Raw genomic sequence first — 22,792 nt, 5'->3', positions numbered from 1 at the left:
GGCCTGTGGGGCGGTGATAGGGGCGGGACCTGTGAGGGGGCGGTGATGGGGGCGGGGTCTGTGCGGGGTGGAGAAGGCGCGGGTAAGAACCCCCTTGGGCCTTCCGCATCCGTGACTCTAGCTATATCTCCGGGTTCTTCCACTTCCCTGATGGCCTCTACTGCCAGCTCAATAGACCCCCACCCGCCAGAGCCCACCACTGAGGCAGACAGGCTGGGCGGGAAACACACACAGCTTCCTCCAGGGCCCACTTTATTTGGGAAAGGCGTGGGGAGGGCTCTAGGCCTGCTGTGCCCGGAGGAGAGCTCGTAGCTGGCCGATCTGCCAGTCGACGCTGGAGCGCGCGGTGCCCCCCAGGGCCTCGTACTGCTCCACGCTGTGTCCATAGTCCCACACGTGGCTCACGTCGCCTGAGAACAGGGGGCTGGGGGGAAGGAGAAGGTGGGCCAGGGCCTCTCGGCCAGCCCAGTCTCCGGGGGCCCGGGCTTGCCTCCCAGCAGATGGAGGGAGGACAGGAAGAGGGGCTCACCTGATGGTCTGTAGCTCTTGCAGTGACAGCTGATTGAGGGCGACCCCCTTAGTCTCGGCCATGAACACGGCTTTCCCTGAAGCCTCGTGGGCCTGGCGGAATGGCATCTGGGAGAGCCGGGGAGGAGGGCGGTGTTGATGCAGCTTTCTCCAACCCCTGTTGGGGTACTGGTGCCCCCATCCTCCCCCAACCCAAGCCTGGAGAACATCCCTGTCCCCTGGCCCCTCCACCCTGGCTGCCCGACACTCACTCCTTTGCGGACCAGGTAGTAGGCAAGGTCAGTGGCCAGCATGTCAGGACTCAGAGCCCGTCCCATGTTCTCACGGTGAATCTGGGGACAGCAGGCCAGGCCGGCAGTGAATCTGGGGGCCCTGGGTCCTGGAGCTGCCCGCCCCAGGCCCACCCTGCTCAGTCAGGATGTCCCCTGCCTTGGGCAGACCCCCTCTCACCCACCCTGTCCTGCTCTCTGTTGCAGCCACCATTTCCTAACTTGATAAGTGTTAGCTGTGTTACTTGGGTGGCCTCTTGATTTTTAGAATGCATCAGAATCACCTGGGGCATTGATTAGACTATAGATCTTGTGGCTTAACCCAGAACCTGTGATTCAGCGGGTCTGCAGGGTGGCCTAGGATTGCAGGTCAGTCAAGTTCTCAGGTGATGCTGATACTGCTGATCCCGGGGAACCACTACATTAGAGACATACCCTGAACTATATTTAGAAACGAAATTATATGAGGGGGATTTACTTAAAAACAATGGTGGACAGGGTAGTGGGTAAAGATAGCTGAATCGAGAATGGCCGTGAGCTGATTGTTGTTTAAGCTGAATGCTGTTACTATGTAGGGGTTCATTATGGGTGCATGTGTGCGTGCTCAGTGGTATCCAACTCTTTGTGACCCTTTGGACTGTAGCTTGCTAGGCTCCTCTGTCCATGGGATTTTCCAGGCAAGAATACTAGAGCGGGTTGCCGTTTCCTCCTTCAGGGGATCTTCCCAACCCAGGGATCGAAGCCAGCTCTCCTGCATTGGCAGGCGGATTCTTTTACCACTGTGCCATTGGGGAAGCCCAGGGGTCATCGTACATCCTCTCCACTGTTGTATATTGAATTCTCCCATAGTAAGTGGTTAAAAAAGAAATCTGGGAGGGCCAGTTGAGGGGACTCCTTAGATCTAACCCACTTCCGTTCTCCTGCAGCAGCTTAAGTGTGTCTCTTCACTGTTCCCAGGGCAAGACCAAGAACATATCCCCTCCCTCTGCCCCAGGTCTTCTGGACCCACCCACCCCTGCCTCCACTCAAGATCACCCTCCTGGCACACCACCCGCAAGTTTAAGGGCCTCGGGGAGAAGAGGTGTGTCTTGCCTGCAGCGTAGAGATGACGCCAGTGGCCACTTGGAGGACAGCACTCATGGTGTCAGACACTTCAAACACGGCTTCCTTGTCCTCCTGAGAGACACGTGGCAGGAAGTAAGGGCCCAGGAGCTGGGTCCCCTCGGAGGCATCCCCACTGCCTCCCACTGGGAACACACAGCACCTCGTACACCCTGCATTGAGGGAGAGGAGAGAGCTCTCCGGGTGGTCAAGGGCTGGGTATACACAATGGGAGGGCCCATCAATTCTGTGGGGCCCTTGCCCAGATGAGCCAGGACCCCGAGAACTGGTGTGTGAGGTAGAACAGGCGGGTCCCAAACCTGTAAGTCCTTGTTGTAGGTGCTCGGAAGTCCCTTGAGTGTCATCATGAGCCCAGCACACTGCGGGGAGAGGGAGGACTTTGGAGCCTGTCTGGAATGTTCCCTCTGGACCCTCGGGTCAGCGCTGAGGCTGTGTCCCCTTCCCTGCCCAGCTCACCCGACCAAACACTCGCCCCGCCTTGCTCCGGATCAGCTCCAGGCTGTCTGGGTTTTTCTTCTGGGGCATCAGGCTGCTTCCAGTGCTGGAGACAGAGATGTTGGGGCTGAAAGGGCTCCCGCGCCACTTGGCTGGCCTGCTGGGCAGATCTGCCTGGGGTGGTGGTGGGGAGGAAGCAAGCCCTGCAGGGGGTGCAGAGCTGGGCAAGGGTGAGTACAGCCTCACCTGTAGGCATCTGAGAGCTGCACGAAGCTGAATTCCTTGGTGCCATAGAGGATGAGATCCTCAGCCATCCTACTGAGGTGGGTCATGCACAGCGAAGCCCAGAACAGGAACTCGGCTTGTGGAAGAAAAGGGAGAGCAAGCTGTCTGCTCACCAGGCCTGTCTCGCTGCTCACCCAGCCTGGAGAGGCTCCAGGTAAGCCATATGGGGGTGGCAGGAATCTGGAGAGGAGCCAGGGCAGGGGGAACAAAGACAGCACACACTGCAGGGGACTGGCCCTGGAGGACAGGAGGGCTGGCTCCCAGGTTGTTATTGTTTAGTTGCTAAGTCGTGTCTAACTCTTTTGCGACCCTGTGGACTGCAGCCCAAAAGGCTCCTCTGTCCATGGATTTCCCAGGTAAGAATACTGGAGTAGATTGCCATTTCCTCCTCCAGGGGGTCTTCCCGACCCAGGAATCGAACCTGCATCTCCTGCTTGGCTTCTAGGACTCACCCACAAAGTCTCGCTCACTGGTGGCATCCATGCTGTTGAGAGTGATGGCCTCAAAGTCCAGTTCTGAGCGAGGCGGGAAAGGAAAGGCAATAGGGCTGGGCTGGAGGGCTGGGAGGGGTCTTCTCCCTTCCCCGAACCAGGTTGCCCAGCCACCTCCCCCTGGACCCCTTCTCAGGGAGGCAGAGTAGGGAGGGGCAGGAGTTGGGGAGGTCTCTTGTACAGGTCCCAGGAGGGAGGCGGGAGTCCTGAGTCTCCTTGGCACCACGCGCCTCTAGCATGGCCACCCCAGGCCTCTCTAGCTTCATGTCAACAGAAAACCAGAGTTTCACCCGGACCCCTGCCCTCTCTAGGTGTGTTTCTGTGGGACCTGGCAGGTGCTGAGGGTGGTCTCCCAGGAAAGGAGGGGCAGGGTGCCTCACCTGCTCGGAGCAGTTCCCGGTCCACACCCAGGGGGTTGCCTGCGATGGCCCCGCTGCAGAGCAGGGTGGGGTTCTGAGTGACCAGGGCTCCTGCAGGCAGGCCCTGACCGTACACACATGCACACGCATGCTGAGCGCTGGTTACCAGGGCCAGAGCCTGGTCAGCTTGGGAGCTAGACACCTGTCCCCACAGGTGGGGAGACACAGCTGGCTGGCTCTCCAGAGAGCCCTGGCTTTGCTCTGATGTACTCATTGTCCTCATCTTAGAGCTGAGGGCCCATGTGGGGTCCCCTTCCCACCCTGGACAGGGAGGCTGATCGCCTGGCTTCCTGTCCCCCTCTGTCCTTCCTGGCTTCTCCTCTTCTGCTGAACCCCTAGGACCATGCTAACTAGGTGGCAAGAACCCCACCCCACCCTCAGAGCACTGGACTCTGCTCACCTCCCCAGGGGCAGGACATTGATCCTCTTCCGCACCTCCAGCAGCCTTTCAGAGTCTCTGGTCAGAGCCACGGCATGGCTGTGGAAGGCCAGGAAGCCAGAGGGTCAGGGCAGCCTGGCCTGGCCCCTCCCCTCTGCCATGCCTCCTCATCACATCCTCCATCATGCGTCTCCATCATGACCCCTCTGACCTCAGGATCCAGTGGCTCCAGCGGATGGGCTGAGCCCTTTGCAGGTGTGTGTACCCTGGGAAGAGGACATCACGTTCCCTGCGGGGAAGAGCAAGGACAGGGTGTCTGAGGGGCTCTTAAGATTCAGGTGAGGCCTGCCTGTCACACTTGGGACCCTGCAGGCCTGGGCCCCTCTCGGGAACAGAAGGGCAGGCTCGCCCGAGGATCTGCCTGTTCGAGGGACCAAGTGCCCTCCTGAAGACAAACATGGTGTCAGCGAAGGTTGGGAAGCAGGCAGTGTGCTGGGCCATGGCTGTGGGGCCTCCAGGGGGTGAGTGTAGGACTAGATGTAGATCACACCTTCAGCTCCCACCTCTGCACCTTGGCAGCAGATCTGGGCAGGGGCCAGGGCAGGGAGGAAGGTGCACGGCAGGTACCACTGGCAGTGAGAGGCTGAGTTTGTGAGCTTGAGAGGAGCCCTGGAGGAGCCCAGAAAAGCTGGGAGCACTTTAACATAGGCTGCACAGTAGCAGAGATGCTGTGTGTGATGGTTCTGGTTTGTTAAAATTAATGACTTTATTGAGATATAATTCATATACCAATCAGCCATTTAAAGTGTATCATCACCCCAAGAGAGAAACCCTTACTTGTCAGCAGTCACTCCCTATTCTCCCAACACCTGTCTCCCACAGGATGACATTTCTGGGCCCTTGTTTTCCCCTAGTTGTGAAGTCAGTGAAACCGGGGTCACTGGGAGTTGGGACAAAGAAGGCTCAACCCCATCTCTGACACAAGTAGACTCTTCTCAGCAGTCATGTCACAGAGCTTTGGGATGAGGTCAGTGGGAGGCAGCCCTCAGCTCTCTCCTTTGCCTGCCTTGCTGCACAGGGACAGGGGACCTGAGGTGCAGGCGGCTGAGAAGGGACTCTCTGGCGGCCCCAGCAAGCCAGCCCCTTCCTCAGGCTTCAAGGCACCTGCCTGGTGCCTTAGCCTCCAGCCTGTGAATCCACAAAGGGTGAGTTCCCTTGCCTGTCGAGCTGGGCCTGCTGAGGGTAGACGATGCTGAAAGAGATGGCCCACTGCTGACTGCTCTGCCTCACTCGGCCAGGAGTTCTGGGGCTCCCAGTACCCCAGAGCCTGGCCCCCCTGCCCTCTTCACCCCCGCCACTTAGGTCTGGCATTCAGGCTGCCTGTCTCGGGGGAGCAGAGACCTTGGCTGCCCTCCAGGCCCTCTCTGCCACCTGGTGTGCCCGGGACTCACGCCTCTGCCCGATCCACCATGGTTCTGATGAGTTCGCAGAGGAGGGCTGAGAGTGTGGAGCAGTTCTGCCGCATCCACAGCCTGAGGTCAGTGACCACCTAGGGGGAGGAGGAGATGGCACTCAGGGACTCAGCCCTAACTCTGCTCCCTGGAGCCCCCAAGGTTGGGAAGGCCTTGGGTGCGGGGTGGGGGCAGGGGGGCGGCGGCACCTGGTCGTTCCGACTTCGTCCCGTGTGCAGCTTCCCCGCAGTTTCACCAATGAGCTCCTGGGGGTGAAGGGAGGCATGCAGTTGGGGTCTGCCTGCTCACAGCCCAGTGGGGTCAGCCCAGACTGCTGCTCTTCCTCCCTGGCCTGTGACCCTCCCTGCTTGCCCTGGGGTCCCCTGGATCTGCCCAATCTCTGCCATCTCTGCTGATGCCTCCTGCTCTGAGGTCCCAGTGATGAAGCGAACAGAATGGTGGTGCTTATGCTCCAAACGGCCCCGGGCAAGGCAGAGAGGGGAGGGGTAGGGGGATGAGGCAGTGGATGTCGCACCTTCAGACGCCTCTCGTTGGCCGTATGGATGTCCTCGTCATTGGGGTTTAGTTTGAAGGTGCCCTGAGCCCACTCCTCAGCTACCTGCAGAGATGGTAGCAACATGGGGGGGTCAGGAGGGTGGGCATCGGCAGCTGAGTCCTGGCAGCATTCCGCCCCTGGGGGCATCTCAGGTCCAGAGCACCTTTCTCAGGAGCCACAGGACCACAGGGGCATTGAGGGATGAAGAGAGATGGTCAGCGCTGCACGTGGTTGAAGGGCACCTCTCTAGGCATCTGATCACTACGAGGGGAGATCCCAAGCCTGTCATCTCGGGATGTTACCGCAGCCTGCACTCGGGGATTTGGTGAAAGCCTGGGTCCATGGCAAGGGGGGAGGGGCATGCTCTGGGGTGGGCCTGGGGGTGTGGCGAGTACCTTGTCCAGGCCATGGAGTATCTGGTCCATCTCGGCTTTGGTGAGGAGGCCCGCCTTCTCCAGGCCCCGGCTATAGGCTTTGCTGCCCTGCACGTCCACCTCCCAGAGGTGCCGGTCGTACATGATGGACGAGTTGAACTTCTCCATGATGGGGTCTACTGCGCCGACAAACCGGCCACCCCACAGCTTCCCGCTCTGGCCAGAAGGGCAGAAGCAATTAATCTCCTCCCACCTTGAGAACAATGCCTCCCACAAAGAGCCCTCAAGAGAGTTACCCAGTCTGATGGCAGTGGGAGCCAGTGGGCCGGGTTATTCTCACTGGACAGATAAGGAAACTGAGGCTCAGAGAGGGTCAGGAACTTGCCCAGAGTCACTCAGGGAGTGAATGTGGGAACCTGACTGGACACTGAAGTTAGGGTTCTTTCCCATCATGGAGCACTGCTCTGGGGAGATGGTGGCAGGCACCCTGAGACCACAGCAAAACTTCTGGGACCCCACCTGCCAGTGACCAAAGTGAGAAGTCACTCTAAAATCCAGCTCTGATGTACCAGGGATAGTGACAATGATACCGGCTAACAAACGTCACATTCTCACTGTGCACCAGGCACCATTCTCGTTGCTTGTCACACACCAACTGCAATCCTGCGAAGTGGGTACCCATACTGTCCTACAGAGAGGGGAAACTGAGACCCAGAGCAGCTCTGTACTTTGTCCTTGCTGAGCATGGCAGAGCCAGGACCACAGAGCCAGGACCACAGCCCCACAGCCGCAAGTCAGAGCCCTGCTCTAAACCCCACACTCACTCCACCAGGGCCTGTCTGCTGCTCTGCTGTTCTGAACATTCGCTGCATGGACAGGTGAGGAGGCACCCAAGGGGTCCCATCAGTCTCCAGTGAGCTGTATCTCCCTCCCACGCCTGGAGAGGGGCCTAAGTTCCCAACCCCCACCTCACCTCTGGAGAGCACCCCCAATACACCCATTATCACTGGCCTTATAGGAGGTCACTAGCTGACCCTCTGAGTCCCAGGAGCCAAGGATAGAGGGATGGGGCAGAGGGCGTAGGCCATGGCATGGGACAGATTGGGGAGAGGGCGCAGAACCCCTGAGGGGCACACCCCAGTTTGCCAAGGATGGGAGGAGAGTGGTCCGTGGTGGAAGGGGGAATGTTACTTCATTGGCATCTTTTCTGTTGGGGGGAGTGGTTTACAGTGGCCACTGAGGGCATATGTTCTCTGTCCCCCGGCAATGTCCCAGACTTCTATTAGCCACCTAACCATAGGCCCGTTATATAACCTCTCTAATCTCAGGGTTGTCCCTCTACACAATAGGAATAATAATAGTATTTATCTGGTGGGGTTATTGTGAGTATTCAATTAGATTAAGCTAATTGCATACACAGCACAGTGCCTGGTACTCAGTAAATTCTAGGTATCACTGAGGGAGTGGCCGAGGACTACCAGGGGTCAGAGTGTGCCTTAGCTCCACTCCTTTTTTCTGCATGTCCCCCTGGACCCTCCACCACCACCCCAGGCTGGGAGCTGACACTTCAGTGCCCAGCAACCTCAGCTGCCAGAGGACTCTGCCCTGCAAATGCAGTCTCTGCCCTCCCTGTGAGCTGGACCCGCCCCTCGCCCTCATGCTGCCCCGCCAAGCCCAGATCTCCAGCAAAGCACCACGTGGGGCCCTGGTCCTGACCACTGGGGCCTGAGGGCCTCGGCCAGCCAGTCAGGATGCAGACCCAGGCTGCCCTTCAGCTAGGCGTCACCTGGCATCCCCTCCACCAGCAGGCCCCTGGACTCCCTTCATGGGTTGTTAGTAATAACAGCTATTTAACAACTGGGGCTGCAGCCAGACCAATTAGTGCCAACCCACAGGACAACCTGGGGCAAGCAGAGGTCGCCCAGCGCCCTGGTCTCCTGAAGGCAGCCCATTCTGCAGTGGAGCTTGGGGCCAAGATCCTACCCCGCTGGCAGGTGTAAAAGTACTCCAGGAGGATGTCAGAGTGAGATGCCACCACCTGTACACCGAGGGAGGGGCGAGGTGGCAGGAGAGGGCACTGCTATGAACCAGGGCACAACTGGGCCAGGAGGATGTGAGGGGTAAGGGGACAGGGACATTGGCTTGGCTGAGATGAAACAGCAACAGCTATTATTGTTATTTTTAATTTTGCCTTGCATGTAGCTAGTGGGATCTTAGTTCCCTCAACCAGGGATTGAACCCTAGCCCTCAGCAGTGAAAGCTAGGAGTCCTAACCACTGGACCGCCAGGGAATTCCCAGCAATAGCCAATTTAGAACACACATAGGAAATACCAGTGTTATCCCTCTTAGTGTCATCAGCCACAGTTTATTAACACCTATTGCTTGGCCCTATGCTAGGCATTTCCAGATGCCGTTATACCCTCTATGAGGTTACCCCTATTTTACAAATGAGGAAATATGTCCAGGGAGGTTGAGTGACTGCTTCAGAAACCAAGTCTGTTTGGCTGCTAAGCCCAGGCCCTACCACATGCCCTCTGCCATGACCCAGAAGCTAGCAGGGCACAGTCTTAACCCATTTATTCAGTAAACAAACTGAGGCCCACAGAGGAAGTGACTTGCCAGCTAATGGGTGCCAGAGGGGTCTGGAACCCACAGCTCGTGTTTCCCAGGCCCAGGGTTCCCTTCTTGGTATCAAGCAAACAGCCCCTGTTACCTGAAAGTTTCAAAGCAATGACCTCACCATCCGGTACCTCACAGAGGAGGCAGACAGCTAATATTCTCCCCATCAGCCAGGTAAATAGAGGCCCAAGGAAAGGGATCTGTGCCTCAGACTCCTGCCACTTGGTCGGGGAGAGAACCCAGGAGTCCTCTGGCTCTGAGGGGGAGAGGCCAGTGGGACAGGAAGCCACCAGGTCCTGGAGCCACAGGGCACGATTCCCTGCCTCCTGGCTCAACAAACACAAGAGTCCTGTGCACTTGGCTGCACAGGGACAACTGGTAAGGCAGGAGAGGGGCACAGGACGGGGAGGGGTGGGGTGGGGGTAGGGGGTGAGTGGGAGGGAAGAAAGGCATGAAGAGGTGAGGAGGCTGAGTGGGCGGCACCTTTCCACGCCAGGTCGAGAGCGCTGTCAGGTCGGGTGAGGTCAGAGCCGCCTTCCCCAGCAGTGCGGGTTGGTGGGTTTGCCACACAGGCTGGGGAGGGGTGAGGGGCGGGGGAGAGCAGATGGTGGTGGGGACACTGGGAAGAAGGGACAAAATTCTCTTCCGGGCTCTGGAAGGTGCGACAGGAGTACCCACTGCCTGGAGCCAAAGAGGACAGGACCCAAGGGCGGCAGGCGCAGGCCACGCCCCCGCTGACCCCGCCCAGGGCGCCCCTCACCCTCCTTTGGAGGTTTGGAGGACGGGCGTCCCCGAGGTCCCTCTCACCTCCGATGCCATGTTGGGCGGTTCCTTGTCCTCCGGGAGCCTCGGTCCTCCGGGTCTAAAAAACAAGGCGGGACTGACGACCTCCTAGGCCACCGGGTAGGGTCCCCCGGGCGGGACGGGCATCGGGTTGGGGCACCACGCCTGGCGGAGCGCAGTCGGTGGAGGAGGCGGACGTGGGCAGCGCCCAGCGCGGCCTCCCGGGTCGTCCGCGTCCTCCGCTCCCGCCCGTCCTGCCAGTCCGGCCGCCGCACACTTACGCCGCCTGGCCGCGCCTCGAGTCTCTTGCGGGCTGGGCTTTTCTGGCTAGGAAATCGTCAACAGCGGCCCGGCGCTGTCCCCGCCTTCTATCGGCGGACGCACCAATCCCAGGCGGCCCCGCCAGGTGGGCGTTGCCTCCTCTCTCCAATCCTGGTTGTGGGCGGAGCCGTCTCCGGAGCGGATTTGGGCTGAGCGGTCCCAGTGAGAGGGTAAGGAACTGGGAGGGTGGTGCCTGGGCGACAGTTCTCAAGGCTGCAAACTCTTTCGGGCCCTGGAGAGAGACCCGGGATAGGGGTAGAGGTAAAGACTCTGGACCGCGCCTGGCGGGCTCACTGGATATGGAAGGTGAGAAGCCACGCCCGATTCTTCATTCATTCAACAAACTCGTACTCGGCACCTCCTATGTGGTAGGTAGTTTATTAGGCACTGGGGAAAAAGAAATGAGCATAAGAAATGATGCTTGCCTCAAGAAGTTCATAACAAAACATGGACAAGGTGCGCAGCGGGGCGCAGAGGACAGCGCGGAGTGGGGCGTTTATCTTGGAGTATTCAGGAAAGATTTCCTTGACATGATTAATTATTCAACAACAATGATAGCCTGGGTTCTAGGAATTAGGGGGCCTCGAACTTCTGCTCTGGAAGTTCTACATTCTGGGAGAGATGTCCCCTGAGGTGGGTTTTGGAAGATGAGAGAGAGTTTGTTGTTCAGTCGCTAAGTCCGACTCTGGGACCCCATGGACTGCAGCACTCCTCTGCCTCCACTATCTGCCGGAGTTTGCTCAAATTCATATTCATTGAGTCATTAGCTCAGCGAAAAGGGGAGGGGTTAGAACATTTCCTTTAGGGGATGGGCAGCCTGGGCAAAGTTCAGGAGGCCAGAGGCCGGAAACTGAATGGCTTGCTTGGAGAACAGGAAACCATTAGAGTGGCTATAACAAAGGGTCAGGGGCTTGAGGATGGGGTGGGGAGGAGAAGTGGGAAGTAGGTTGGGGCAAGTTTGTAAAGGGCCTTGAACGTCAACGGAGAAGGTTTGGACCAATAGCTGGAATACCTCGTGGGTTGAAGATTTTTAGCCCTCACTCCAGTGGGATTACTTGGAGTTCCTAGGATGCATAAAGCTGTTGCAAGGTTTCCTAAATGCTCTTCCCTATGCCCGGGAAACCCTTGCCTCCCTGTCTTGCTACTCCCTTTCATCCATCAGTATTGGAGCCAGTGCTGGAAAGACTCCCCACTGATCCGGATGCCTAGCTCTGGGCTCCTGTACGCTCCCAGGAAAAGAGGGAGACTGGGAGGAAAAGGAAACATTCCTACATCATCACACCTCCTGAGCATCTGCAGAAATCCAAAGCTCTGGCTCCTGTCCGAGGGAAGAAAAGGTTAAGGAAGAAATTTGGAGATAGCCTGAGGCATTTCCAGTATATGAATAGAACAACAAACAAAATGACAATGATAGCTAATACTTCTTGACTTCTGTGCCAGGCTCTATGCTGAACATATTATATAGTGATTATGTCCTTAGGTCCTCACAACCACCCTCTGTGGTCAATGCTATAGTTATTCCCATTCTGCTGATGAGAATACTGAGGCTGGGAGTCCCCAGACACCCAGCTAGGAAGTAGCAGAGCTGAGAAATGACCTTCAGGAGTATGACCACAAAGTCTGTGTTCTGTGCAGGCAGCAAGAACATCCATCTGGGGAGCCTTGACCCCAAGCAAACCTGAGTTCATTTTCTTTGCCAGCTTGGCTGTCCAGGACTGTTCAGACAATGAATCATACCCATTTTCAGCTGAGAGCTGAGTGCTGTATGGAATTTACCTTCCTTGGGAGAGCGAAAACTTTGTCTGGTGTCTCTCCCCTGGTATGTCCACATTGGTACAGCAAGAGGAAGAACTTAGTGTAGAACAGGGAGAAATCTCTAATGTTGGCAGGAGACAGGCGAGGTTGGAGTTGACCAGAGAAGAGTGAGAACCTAGGCTCTGACACTTCCTAACCACTCTGAGCTTCACTGTTCTCTCTGTGACTTGGGCTGATCATAGTGCTTAATTCTGAGAACTCCTGAGAGAAGTGAATGAGACCATGCTGACACCGTGTCTGGTACTATCCTGAAGGAGATTTAGCGAGGATTCGATCAGTGTACAATTGTGAACTCAGATCAGCTCTCTGGCAGCTTGTAAGCACCAAGCAAGTCTTAGTATTCTAGACTCTCCCTGGGTGACTTCACTTTAAAGGCTTCAATTTCTACTTAAACCTTCAAAAGCTCTATCTGTGATTTTCTTCTGAGCTCTAAACTGAACGCTTTAATGTTCAACAGGACATTTCTCCTTGGAGGACATACATGAAGCTTTGCTCATGTTCTAGCCCTTTGTATATCCAGTACTTAATACCTCTGCCTAAAAGGTTAGCTGTTAAGAAAAAAAAACAAAACACAAAAACCTATTTTCTAGGATGATGTGCTTTGGGGGGCAAAGAACAGAAACTCCGTAGGCAGCCTCAAGTTAGGAAAGTTGCAGGGAGGCCCTGAGAGGGGACAGGGCAGGCAAGAATTTCAGCTATGTTGCCTGGGTTACCTTTTCATGCAGGATCCTTGTGGGCAGCCTTCCCTTGGGGCTGGGCCTCTCTCCTATTTGGCTGTCACCATGGGATAGATTGGGTGGCTGCATATGGCCCCCAAAGTCTTAGGGGAGCATCTGTCAGAGAAACAAGTTTAGCCCTTATCATGGGGCCCTCAGAGGCACTCACCTCTCTTCTGTGGAAGCCCATCCTTGAAGCCTTGGACTTGTGTGTTCCTCCCCGTGCCTAGTTCAAACACCCCTGGCTTTGGGACGCCTCTCCACCTCATTAGTCATCCCCTCCTCTGTTCCATAGCGTCTAAACATAGGGTATTGTAGTTATTGTTGTCCAGAGTTCGTTCCCAACTAGGCTGGCAGCCAGCCAGGGTAGGAGGTGTATATCATTCATATTTGTATCATCACCACCCAGTGGGCCATCAGTACATGTTTGCTGAGTGAATAACACAAAGGGGACTCTCCATATGAATTAGGCCATCTGGGTTTGGGTTGGCATTTTATTTACTTGTTGAGTTTTAAAATAAATTAATTGTTTTAAAAATACTTTTGTAGGGAGTTCCCTGGTGTTCTGGTAGTTAGGTCTCAGTGCTTTCACTGCTGTGGCCCTGGGTTCAGTCTTCAGATTGAACTAAGATTCTGCAAGCCATGTGGCTCGGCCAGAAGTTTTTTTACTTTTTTGTAGTTTTAAAATAACATGTAAAAAAATAAAATAACATGTATATTGAAAAACATTTTAAAAATTACAAATGTGTAAAGTTAAATGTTAAAAATTCCCCTCACTTCCCTTCCAATGCAGTTCTCACAGGCAAATACCACTAAAAACCATTTAAACAACTTTATTGATATATAACCCAAATATCTTACAATTCACCTGTTTAAAGTATACACTTCATCATTTTTTTTAGTAAATTCACAGGACTGTGCAACCATTACCCCAACCTAATTTTATGACATTTTTGTATCTCTCCAAAGAAACTCGGTACCCATCAACTTCCCATCACCACCTACCTCCACCCCTCTCCCAACCCTAAGCAGCAACTACTAATCCACTTCCTCTCTATAGGTTGTTTTTTTTTTGCCTATTCTTGGACATATCATATAAATGGAATCATATAATATGTTGTCTTTTGTGTCTGGCTTCTTTCACTTAGCATGTATTTGAGGGTCATCCATGTTGTAGCATGTAAAGTACTCCATTCCTTTTTATTGCTAAATAGTATTCCATTGTATTAATACTGCATGTTGCATTTATCCAGTCATTAATCCCTATTAACAATTTAATACACTTCATGTATTTGTTCAGATTTGCCTGGGTTTAAATCCCTACAGGCCTAGATGAGTGACTCTGGGTAAATTATAATCTCTCCAAGCTTGGCTCAATTTCCTCAGGAGTAAAATTTGAATAACAAAGGAAACTACCTCATAGAGTGTCATGATTGTGCTGTCACAGTAATTATTATTTGTTGAGCACTTAGTATGTGTTAGGCACTTTAGATATCTAACAGATCTATGATTTACACATTAGAAAATTAAGGTTAGGAGAAGTTAAGTAAACTCCCATGGTTAAACGGCCCCTAAGAAAGTGATGGGGGTAAACAGAATCACAGGCTGCCTGGAAAGCCTGCACTGTTAACTGTTAAAATCATGGAATAGCAAAGCACTTATCAAGGACCTTGCAAAGAGAATGTTTAAATAATTGACATAACTATAAAAAAGTGGGAAAAAATTAGCAATTGACTCATTGTCTAAAGACATCAACCAGAAACTTCCCTGGTGCTCCAGTAGCTAAAACTCCATGTTCCCGGTGCAGAGGGCTCTTGTTCCATCCCTAGTCAGAGAACTAGATCCCGAATATCGCGACAAACATTCAGAGAAACTGAATGAATGAATGAATAAATTTTAAAAAGATAACATCTTAAACAAACGACAACTTTCGTTCTTAATTTTTGGCATATTTCCTTCCAATCTTAAAGGAATATTTCAAACATATCCAAAATCCAGAAGATAATAGACACTGACGTTTCTGTTGATGTCTTATTTTTTTTTAAGAACACAAAACTTAGTCGATTAGGTGGTTCTAGCTCCCATACTCTTAGGTATTTTTTCCCCATGCTTATTTTTCCTTAAGTTACTAGAGTCATACCACATCATTTTCCATCTTTTAAAAATCCTATCTTGAGCATTTCCCCAGCATATAAATTATACTACATGGTTTCTCACGTTACATATATTATACTGTATGGGTGAAAGATGATTGATCAACTCCTCATTGCTGGGCATTTACGCGCTCTCTTTAAGCAAAATTATCATTATACATCGATCTTTCTTCAAGTATCTGATAATTCCCTTCGGGCAAATTCCTAGAAAGGCCGAAAGGTCGGAGGCTGTGCTTGTCTTTAAGGTTCTCGATACTTCCCTGCTAAGTAACTCCGATGAATGGGAAATGGAAGGAAGCTGAGGTTTGTTTTCCCCCCCCCCACCTTTTAGAACGTTTTATTTAAGTATAACAGACATACAGAAAAGTGCACCTATGCATGCAGCTCACTGGATTTTCAGAAACGGAACAAAACACACCGCGTACCCAGCACCCAGGTCCTGAAATAGAGCGTTTTCAGCAGCCCCTGGCCGTCTCGCCTCCCGCCGTCGCTACTATCCGAGAGGTCTTTAGACCTGCAAAGACCTACTAATCCGATTATGTCTTTGGAAACTTACTATAGTAAATTAATACTACTTCTATACAACCTAGACCACGAAAATGTGAGCTTAATGTTCTCTGCAAACGCTTAACATTTTGATTCCGAGCCAGAAGAGCATAGTGGTTCCCACGGCTAGAGGGGCCCCGCTCGCGGCCCCGCGGGGGTCCTCCAGGCTCCCGGCGCGCATCGCGGCGATCCCGGCGTGCATTGCGGCGCGCGGAGCCGGCTTCAGGGCGTTCGGTTCGGAGCCGGGAGCCGCGGCGGGGCGGCGTGGACCTCGGCGTGTGCTGGTGACTCGAGGCGAAGAGGTGGAGGCGGTATGGAAGTGTAAGTGGTTCGCGCGGGCGCGTAGCTGGCTTTGGGCCGACGCTCACAGCTCGGGACGTTTCGGCCCTGGGAGCCAGGAGACGTGGGCCTGGGGCGACCTCTCGTCGCGGCGGGCGGGGAGGAAGGGGCTCTCGCTCTGGCCCGCTGACCTTCGCGTCCACTCCCACCGCCCAGGACGCGGGGCCGAGTGCCAGGTGGCCCACCTGCCTTTAAGTGCCTGTTCCCTCCCTCATCCACTCACTGTTGTTGCAGGGGTCACAGTGGGGAGCCAGGCTCAGTGTCGGAGCCGGGACTGAGGTATAAAGCCCTGGGTCCGGCCTGGAAGTACCAGGAGGAAAGATGGGTAAATTCTGAGGTAGAGCTTTGTTTAGGGGCCGTGGGCTCCGGGGGAGGCCTTACTCAGAAGAAGTGCTCTCCGAGTTTGATGAGAAGCTTGTGTGTTTAGCCCTGTGTGTTTGTGTCTGTGTGTGTATATCGAGGGTAAAAGCCGTTCTAACAGTTTTCACTCCACATAGCCTTTTCCGTATCTGCTCATTGTTCCGCGTGCACGTGAAAGTTTTTGCGCCTATTCTGTAGTGAATTTTTGCATGGTTGTCATTAACTTACTTTGTTGTTTAGTCGCTCAGACGTCGACTCTTTGCAACGCCCTTCACCGTCTCCCGCCGTTTACTCAAACTCATGTCCATTGAGTCGGTGATGTTCGGTGATGCAATCCTACCACTTCGTCCTCTGTCATCCCCTTCTCCTGCCTTCAGTCTTTTTCAATATCAGGATTTTTTCCAAAGAGTCGGCTCTTCACATCAGGTGGCCGAAGTATTGGAGCATCAGCTTTAGCATCAGTCCTTTCAAAGAATATTCAGGGTTGATTTCCTTTACATCCCCATAGTGTCATCCCCATATTGTGTTTTCTTTGGCACTGATTAATACTTGTATTTTCCTTTACGTGTTTGTGCCTCATGTTTAATGTCTACATGTACTAGTGTTTTTCAGGCTTAATAAAAAAGCACAGTAGGTATATGTAACTGAAATGAAAGCTTTCTAAGACAATACAACACACTCTTGATACTCTCTTCTCTTTTATTAAAATAGAATGTTGACCCACTAAATTGATTTTGCAATCCACTAATGGGGTTTAATATGCAGCTTGGAAAAACATGCACGTATAGGACTCTAGTCCAAGCCATTATCAGTTTTCACTCTTTACTAAGCATTTCCTGTCAGCATACAAACCTGTTTTAATGTATTTGTCTTAAAAAAAGATCCTTTGTCTTACTAAACTCCATCAATGGATAGATGCAGGCCTGGGCCCCTCGCTGTGACTCGGTTGGGAAGCCAAGGTAGGCATGGACGGGTGAAAAGGGCTGGATGGTGACCTGGAGTAATTTACGAGCGAGTGACACTGAGATTTCATTTCACATACACACATTTTTAAAAATACTAAAAGTATGGCCAGACCAGGGGGCAGGGGCAGTAATTCTCATACATTGCTGATAGTAGTATAACTTGATTCAGTTCTTTCGAAGACTAACCTGTGTCAAGAGCCATAAAAATGGCCATGAAGTGGTGAGACCAGATGCCATGATCTTAGTTTTTTGAATGTTGAGTTTTAAGCCAGCTTTTTCACTCTCCTCTTTCAACTTCATCAAGAACTCTTCAGTTCTTCGCTTTCTGCCATAAAGGTGGTGTCATCTGCATATGTGAGGTTATTGATATTTCTCCCAGCAATCTTGATTCCAGCTTGTGCTTCATCCAGCCTGGCATTTCTCATGATGTACTCTGCATATAAGTTAAATAAGCAGGGTGACAACATACAACCTTGATGTACTCCTTTCCCAATTTTGAACCAGTCTGTTCCATGTCCGATTCTCACTGTTGCTTCTTGACCTGCATACAGGTTTCTCAGGAGGCAGGTCAGGTGGTCTGGTATTCCCATCTCTTTAAGAATTTTCCACAGTTTGTTATGATCCACACAAAGGCTTCAGCATAGTCAGTGAAGCAAAGGTAGTTTATTTTTTTTTTTTAATTCTCTTGCTTTTTGTATGATCCAGTGGATGTTAGCAATTTGATCTCTGGTTCTTCTGCCTTTTCTAAATCCAGCTTGAACATCTGGGAGTTCTGGCTTCATGTACTGTTCAAGCCTGGCTTGGAGAATTTTGAGCTTTACTTTGCTAGCATGTAAAATGAGTGTAATTGTGCAATAGTTTGAACATTCTTTGGCATTGGAATGAAAACTGACCTTTTCTAGTCCTGTGGCCACTACTGAGTTTTCCAAATTAACACTTGGTATGCATATGAATAAAGCTAAAAATTGCTGAGTAGAAAAAAATCCCTTGTCTGTTCCCACATCCGTGTCTACCTGTTGCTCCTTTTCTGCTTCCTGTCACCAGAAAACTTCTTAGAAGTGTCATTTACTCTTTCATTCTTTCCATCATTCTTTTCCGTTTCCATCCTCACTGGTCTACAGAAATGGGTCTCATGTAGATTTACCTATTTTGTCAAACTCAGAAGTTGATTTTCTGATCTCAACTTTCTCTCCATCCCTTAGCAGTAATTGATACAGAAACTCTTGGCTTTGTGACATGCTCACCTGGATTTCCTTCTGTATCAGGGACTACTTCTCTGTCTTTCCTGGATCCACCTTCCTTGCTTGGCTTCTAAATGTTGAAGCATTTTAGGGCTCAGTCCTGGGACCCTTTCTCTTCATACTCTCTCCCCTGGTCATTTTACCCATTTGTATGAAAATGATTCCCTAGGATGTATTTCTAGCCCTGCTCTCTTGGCCATACAGTTGCCTTGACCAGAAATCGAGCCCTGTTTCCTCACCACTAAATCCAGTCCGTCAGCCACTCCTGTCATCTCCAACTTCAGAATGAATTTTGAATGCAATAACTTTTCACTGTTCCCACTGCTGATTTTGTTGTCAGTCTTCTCTGGTTCAGATTAAACGATAGCCTTTGGTTTTCACTCTTGTCCTGCTACCTCCATTCTGTTTCCATACAGCAACCAAAGTGAATTAAAATATTAGATCCAATCACTCTGTGTAAAAATCCTTCATTGCTTTTCTGTTGTGCTTAGAGGATATCTGCATCTCTTAGTAGGACCACAAGACCCTGTTTAACCTCATGCACTCACCAGCATGGTCTCTTGTCATGTACGCTCCCCTGAACACACATGTTCTACTGGTAGGCAAGTAATTAGGGTAACCCTGCAGGCCCTTTACTACCTCCGGACCTTTGCATTGCTGCTCCTTCTTCCTGGTATACTTTTCCTCCTGTTCTGCCCATTTCTTACCTCTTTGACAGCTCAGGTTGAGTATCCTTTTTCAGTGTTTTCCGTCTTTGGTAAATCTGAAATAAGTCCTGCTTTTTGTCTCTCATAGAACCTTGGTTTACTTTCCCCTTAAATAATTACAAGTTACAATAATAGATGTATGTTTACTTGTCTAGTGCTTTGTCTTCCTCGTGAGAGTGTAGGTACCATGAAGGCAGAGACCAGTGTCTGTTCACCTAGCACTTAGCACTGCACCTGGCACACGGTAGGCCTTCGACAAATATAGTCGGCCTTCTGTATTTACTAGTTTTGTATCTGTGGGTTTCATATCCACCAATACAGAGGACTAACTGTACTTGTTGAGTAAAGTAATATAATAGTGCTTCATTAGTTTAAGAAGTTAAATTAATTAAAATTAATATAAATTAATTAGTTACTTTCTTCATTGCTTAGCATATCGATTTTCTGATTTTCCTAAGTGAAATGATTTCAGTCAAGAAGTTTTTCTCCTGTAGTAACCTGCCCACTTCTTCCAAGAGGTCATTGATCAATCAGGAATTTTGTGGCTAGCAATTTTGGGAAAATGAGGTTTTCTGAGGTAGGCGTGTGGTTTGGGGGTGGCAGGGCCCCTGGAATGGGATGGTCTGGAAGCCTAACTTCAGATCTCGCCTGGTCTCCAGCATGAGGTGTGATCCCTGACAGGGTGGTCCTCAGGATCTTCAGGAGACCCCTGGGTTTCTGAGAGGGCAAATGCATTGTACCTCTGCCAGGCATTCCTAGGACCTGCAGTGGGGAGGCATGGATGGAAGACTCCCTTGAGTTTTTACCACTTTTTTTTCCTAACTACCTACTGTATGTGAATGATACATATAATATACAGTAGAAGTTTTTTAAAGTTAAGAAATACGTATGCTTTATTTGGTTGAAAGGTAGAATTTAAAAATGAAAACTTTTCCACCATCACATCAGATAAAAGGATACCAAATATTCATAGCAAGATTAAATATTTGTGTACATAAGGTATTTGTTGTTTGACTGACTTTGTCTAATGCCTCTGGGTTATTTATATGCCTGGAAAACTTTGTGTTCATCCTTTTATTCTTGAACTTAATATACATAGTTAGGGAAAATAGACTTTCTTCTGTATCGTCTTTTTGAAACAGTGTCAGAATTTCCTTCATCTTTCAACTGGAAATACTGATGTTTAGAGACATTAGCTAAGAGGTCCTATAGCAGGTCAGTAACAGGGCTGGAAAGGGGATAATTGGTTTGCTAGCGCCCAAGTGCATGCTACACTTTAACTTGTTCATTGACTTTGAAGGTTGCTCAGTTTTCTTGGAGCAGAGTTTAGTGTTTCAGAACAGGACTGGAATTAGTAACATAGATTAAACACAGGAGAATTTGAGCAATTCCATTCGTCATTGTGTTCGTAAGAGTTAACTGTGTGACAGTTACTAGACACTGTTTGCTTGGACTTCTTTGTGCGTGTGTGCCTCTAAGGAAGGTCTGTCAATAGATCATTTTGTTCTGTTTATTCAGAATTTGGTTTCCAGAGTAGTTGTTTGTGTCCATTAAATTGACTCAGCAAGTTAAGCAGATTTTACAGGTTAAATTTCAAATAGCAAGTCAGCTAAGGAGCTTAAGTGACTGCCCTCCTGTAAGTATAGATTCACACAGTCTTTAAAATTCACTTGGAATATTTGCTTTAAACATAAGCAATATCATTGCTATTCTAAGTCCTACAAGAGTATGAAGGAAAAAAAAAATTGGAAGAGAGGGTCCTTAATTACAAGTTATACTGATGTCTTTTTTAAAAAACCTGAAATTTTTTAGTTTTACATCTCCATTTTTCTCAAGTTTTTACCTTGAGAAATGTTAAACCCATGTAGCGGTTGCAAAAAGAGCATCACAAGTACCTGTATGTCCTTTACCTAGAGTCACCACGTAGGCATACATGCATTTTCTCTACACACAGACACACACACACACTCTCACTCTCTCTCACTCTCTACTGAACTATTTCAGACTTATAGCTGTGTCATGTTATCAGTCTTAAAAAGGCATTTTCCTATGTGTCTGCAATACCATCATTACTTGGGAAATTTAGTGCTGATATAGCCACTATTATTAAAATGCAATCTATATTAAAATTTCATCAGTTGTCTTAATAATGTTTTAGCTAGATTTAGGGAAAACTGTATTAGGATCCAATCAAGAATCACACATTGCCTTTGTTGCCAGGGTTCTTTAACCTCCTTCACTCTAAGACAGTTTCCTAGCCTCCTTTTGTGACATTGGTATCAGGACAAATGATAGTGATATTTGAACAATCTAGGCCAGTGGACTTGAAGAAGTTTCCTCAGGTTGGCATTTGTCTGATTATATCTTCTTAACTAGGTTTAAATTAACCATTTTTTGACTGGATTGCGATAAGGCATGTTTCCTTCTCAGTGCATCACATCATCATCATTGGTGCTGTTAAATTAGATAACTTGATTAATATGTCTCTCAAATTGCACCATATCCTGTTCTCAGCAGCCTGCCAGTTAGTGGTGGTTAGAGTAACTTCTTCAGGATAAAAACTGCATTTAAAAAAAAATTTCCCAATACACACAATTCATTTAGGACTTAATAAAAACAGACACTGTATTCATTGATTTGTTTTGTTTCTCCACACGATCGGCATGTGAAACTTCCCTGACCGGGGATCAAAATTGTGCCTCCTATGGTGAAATTGCAGAGTTTTAACCATGGACCACCAGGGAAGCCCGATATTTTATTGAATGAAGGAATGCCTAGAGTTTTTGGCATTTACTCCATTAGTATTTAGCTGGGTAAAAAATAAATATTAGTATCTTCCTAATAAAATATCAGTGGATAAATCAGCTGTGCCCACCAGAGTGCAAGATGCAGTATTTGTTTAAAGATCCATTGTTCTCCTGGCCCCAAAACACAGGTTCATGACAATACACATGGAAGGGAGCGCCTATCCTTTGTATATTGACTGTAGAAAAGGCAGGAGATGTTCTCGGAATTCTTGCAGTTAACAGCATGGACTTGGGCAGCGGGGCAGTACTTGAAGAGCCAGGACAGATTTCCCAGGGCCTGGAATAGTCTGCATGACCGACGAGGGGCCAGGACTTGGACATGAAGTTGTCACGGTGGTACTTGGGATGGATCCACTGGCCTTTAGGAAGAATAGCACTTGTAATTCTTCTCCACCCTGTTCCAGGAAGGGCTGTTTTGGTACTCCTGAACGGCACACAGGGAGTTGTAATTCAATTTCAAGCAAAGATCATATGAAGGCTCTTGGGTTGACTTCCTGATTAAGTAGTCAAAGATGACATGTGGCTTCATTTGTCATTTCCAATTTTAAATGAACCGTGTCATGGCCCCTAATTATGCATTATCCTTCCTGTGTCAGGTTCCTTTTAAATATATTCTTTGTGACCTAAATGCCATTGTGGTCATTTGCGCCGAGCCTCGCTTGATGAAATCCTGGCTCTCTGTTGAATGACTGGTAACCTTTGGTAAGCCTTGTGCTGATTTAATGACAATGCTGACAGCACTGTGTGATGACCTAAGGTCTCGGCTGAATGCTGTGTCAACCTCTTGCTTGTTTTGCTTTATTTATTGACAGGGGAAATGACCCATCTATTTGGCCCATGTTTTTGAAGTTTTGTGTCCTCATTTTCACCTTACAGCCCCTCTCCTAGTTTAAGAGCAGACAGTAATCTTTGTTGCACATATGTCAGATACAAACTCCTTGCTGAATTGATTCTGTATTACTGATTTCCATCCAGTTTTATTTTTTACAATCCCATAGTTATTGTCCACTTCAGTTAGCTTTTTCTTTTTTACTGTGTGCCCTTGAGCACGGTTTTTAATCTTTGCACCTCTTTCATAGTCTATAAGGAAGGAATCATAATAGCTCCTAC

At 50.0% G+C, this 22,792-nt stretch overlaps 2 protein-coding genes across 6 annotated transcripts in view; one reads left to right on the top strand and one right to left on the bottom strand.

Moving 5' to 3' along the window:
* Positions 1-235: 235 nt before the first annotated feature.
* On the bottom strand, positions 236-10,027 carry ASL (argininosuccinate lyase). Of its 3 annotated transcripts, none has more exons than XM_081558125.1 (17): positions 9,994-10,027; positions 9,737-9,791; positions 6,331-6,525; positions 5,915-5,998; positions 5,589-5,645; positions 5,380-5,477; positions 4,140-4,217; positions 3,950-4,027; positions 3,511-3,647; positions 3,092-3,154; positions 2,601-2,715; positions 2,376-2,460; positions 2,219-2,278; positions 1,890-1,973; positions 780-860; positions 530-636; positions 236-424 (listed from the first exon to the last, which is right to left on the bottom strand). In XM_081558125.1, the coding sequence occupies exons 2-17, from the start codon at positions 9,746-9,748 to the stop codon at positions 280-282; spliced, it is 1,479 nt and encodes a 492-aa protein (XP_081414251.1). In that variant the 5' UTR covers positions 9,749-9,791; positions 9,994-10,027; the 3' UTR covers positions 236-279. The 3 variants fall into 3 exon arrangements, with proteins under 3 accessions (XP_081414251.1, XP_081414252.1, XP_081414253.1); XM_081558126.1 differs by having other exon boundaries at positions 3,511-3,563; XM_081558127.1 differs by lacking the exon at positions 2,219-2,278 and having other exon boundaries at positions 3,511-3,563.
* A 146-nt stretch (positions 10,028-10,173) lies between these two features.
* CRCP (CGRP receptor component) overlaps positions 10,174-22,792 on the top strand; it is a 37,726-nt gene continuing 25,107 nt past the window's right edge. For 2 of the 3 annotated variants that reach the window (XM_081558130.1, XM_081558128.1), the window contains exon 1: positions 15,451-15,584. In XM_081558130.1, the coding sequence (XP_081414256.1) occupies positions 15,577-15,584 (8 nt within the window). In that variant the 5' untranslated portion in view covers positions 15,451-15,576. Of the gene's footprint in view, positions 10,402-15,450; positions 15,585-22,792 lie in introns of those variants that run through there. The other variant, XM_081558129.1, reaches the window with a different exon arrangement.

The sequence above is a fragment of the Giraffa tippelskirchi genome, chromosome 13, assembly GCF_054371585.1.
Source record: "Giraffa tippelskirchi isolate mGirTip1 chromosome 13, T2T-mGirTip1v1.2.pri, whole genome shotgun sequence".
In the NCBI taxonomy this organism is placed as follows: Eukaryota; Metazoa; Chordata; class Mammalia; order Artiodactyla; family Giraffidae; genus Giraffa; species Giraffa tippelskirchi.
Note: the sequence above shows the minus strand (reverse complement) of the source record. Positions and strands in the feature narration are given on the sequence as shown.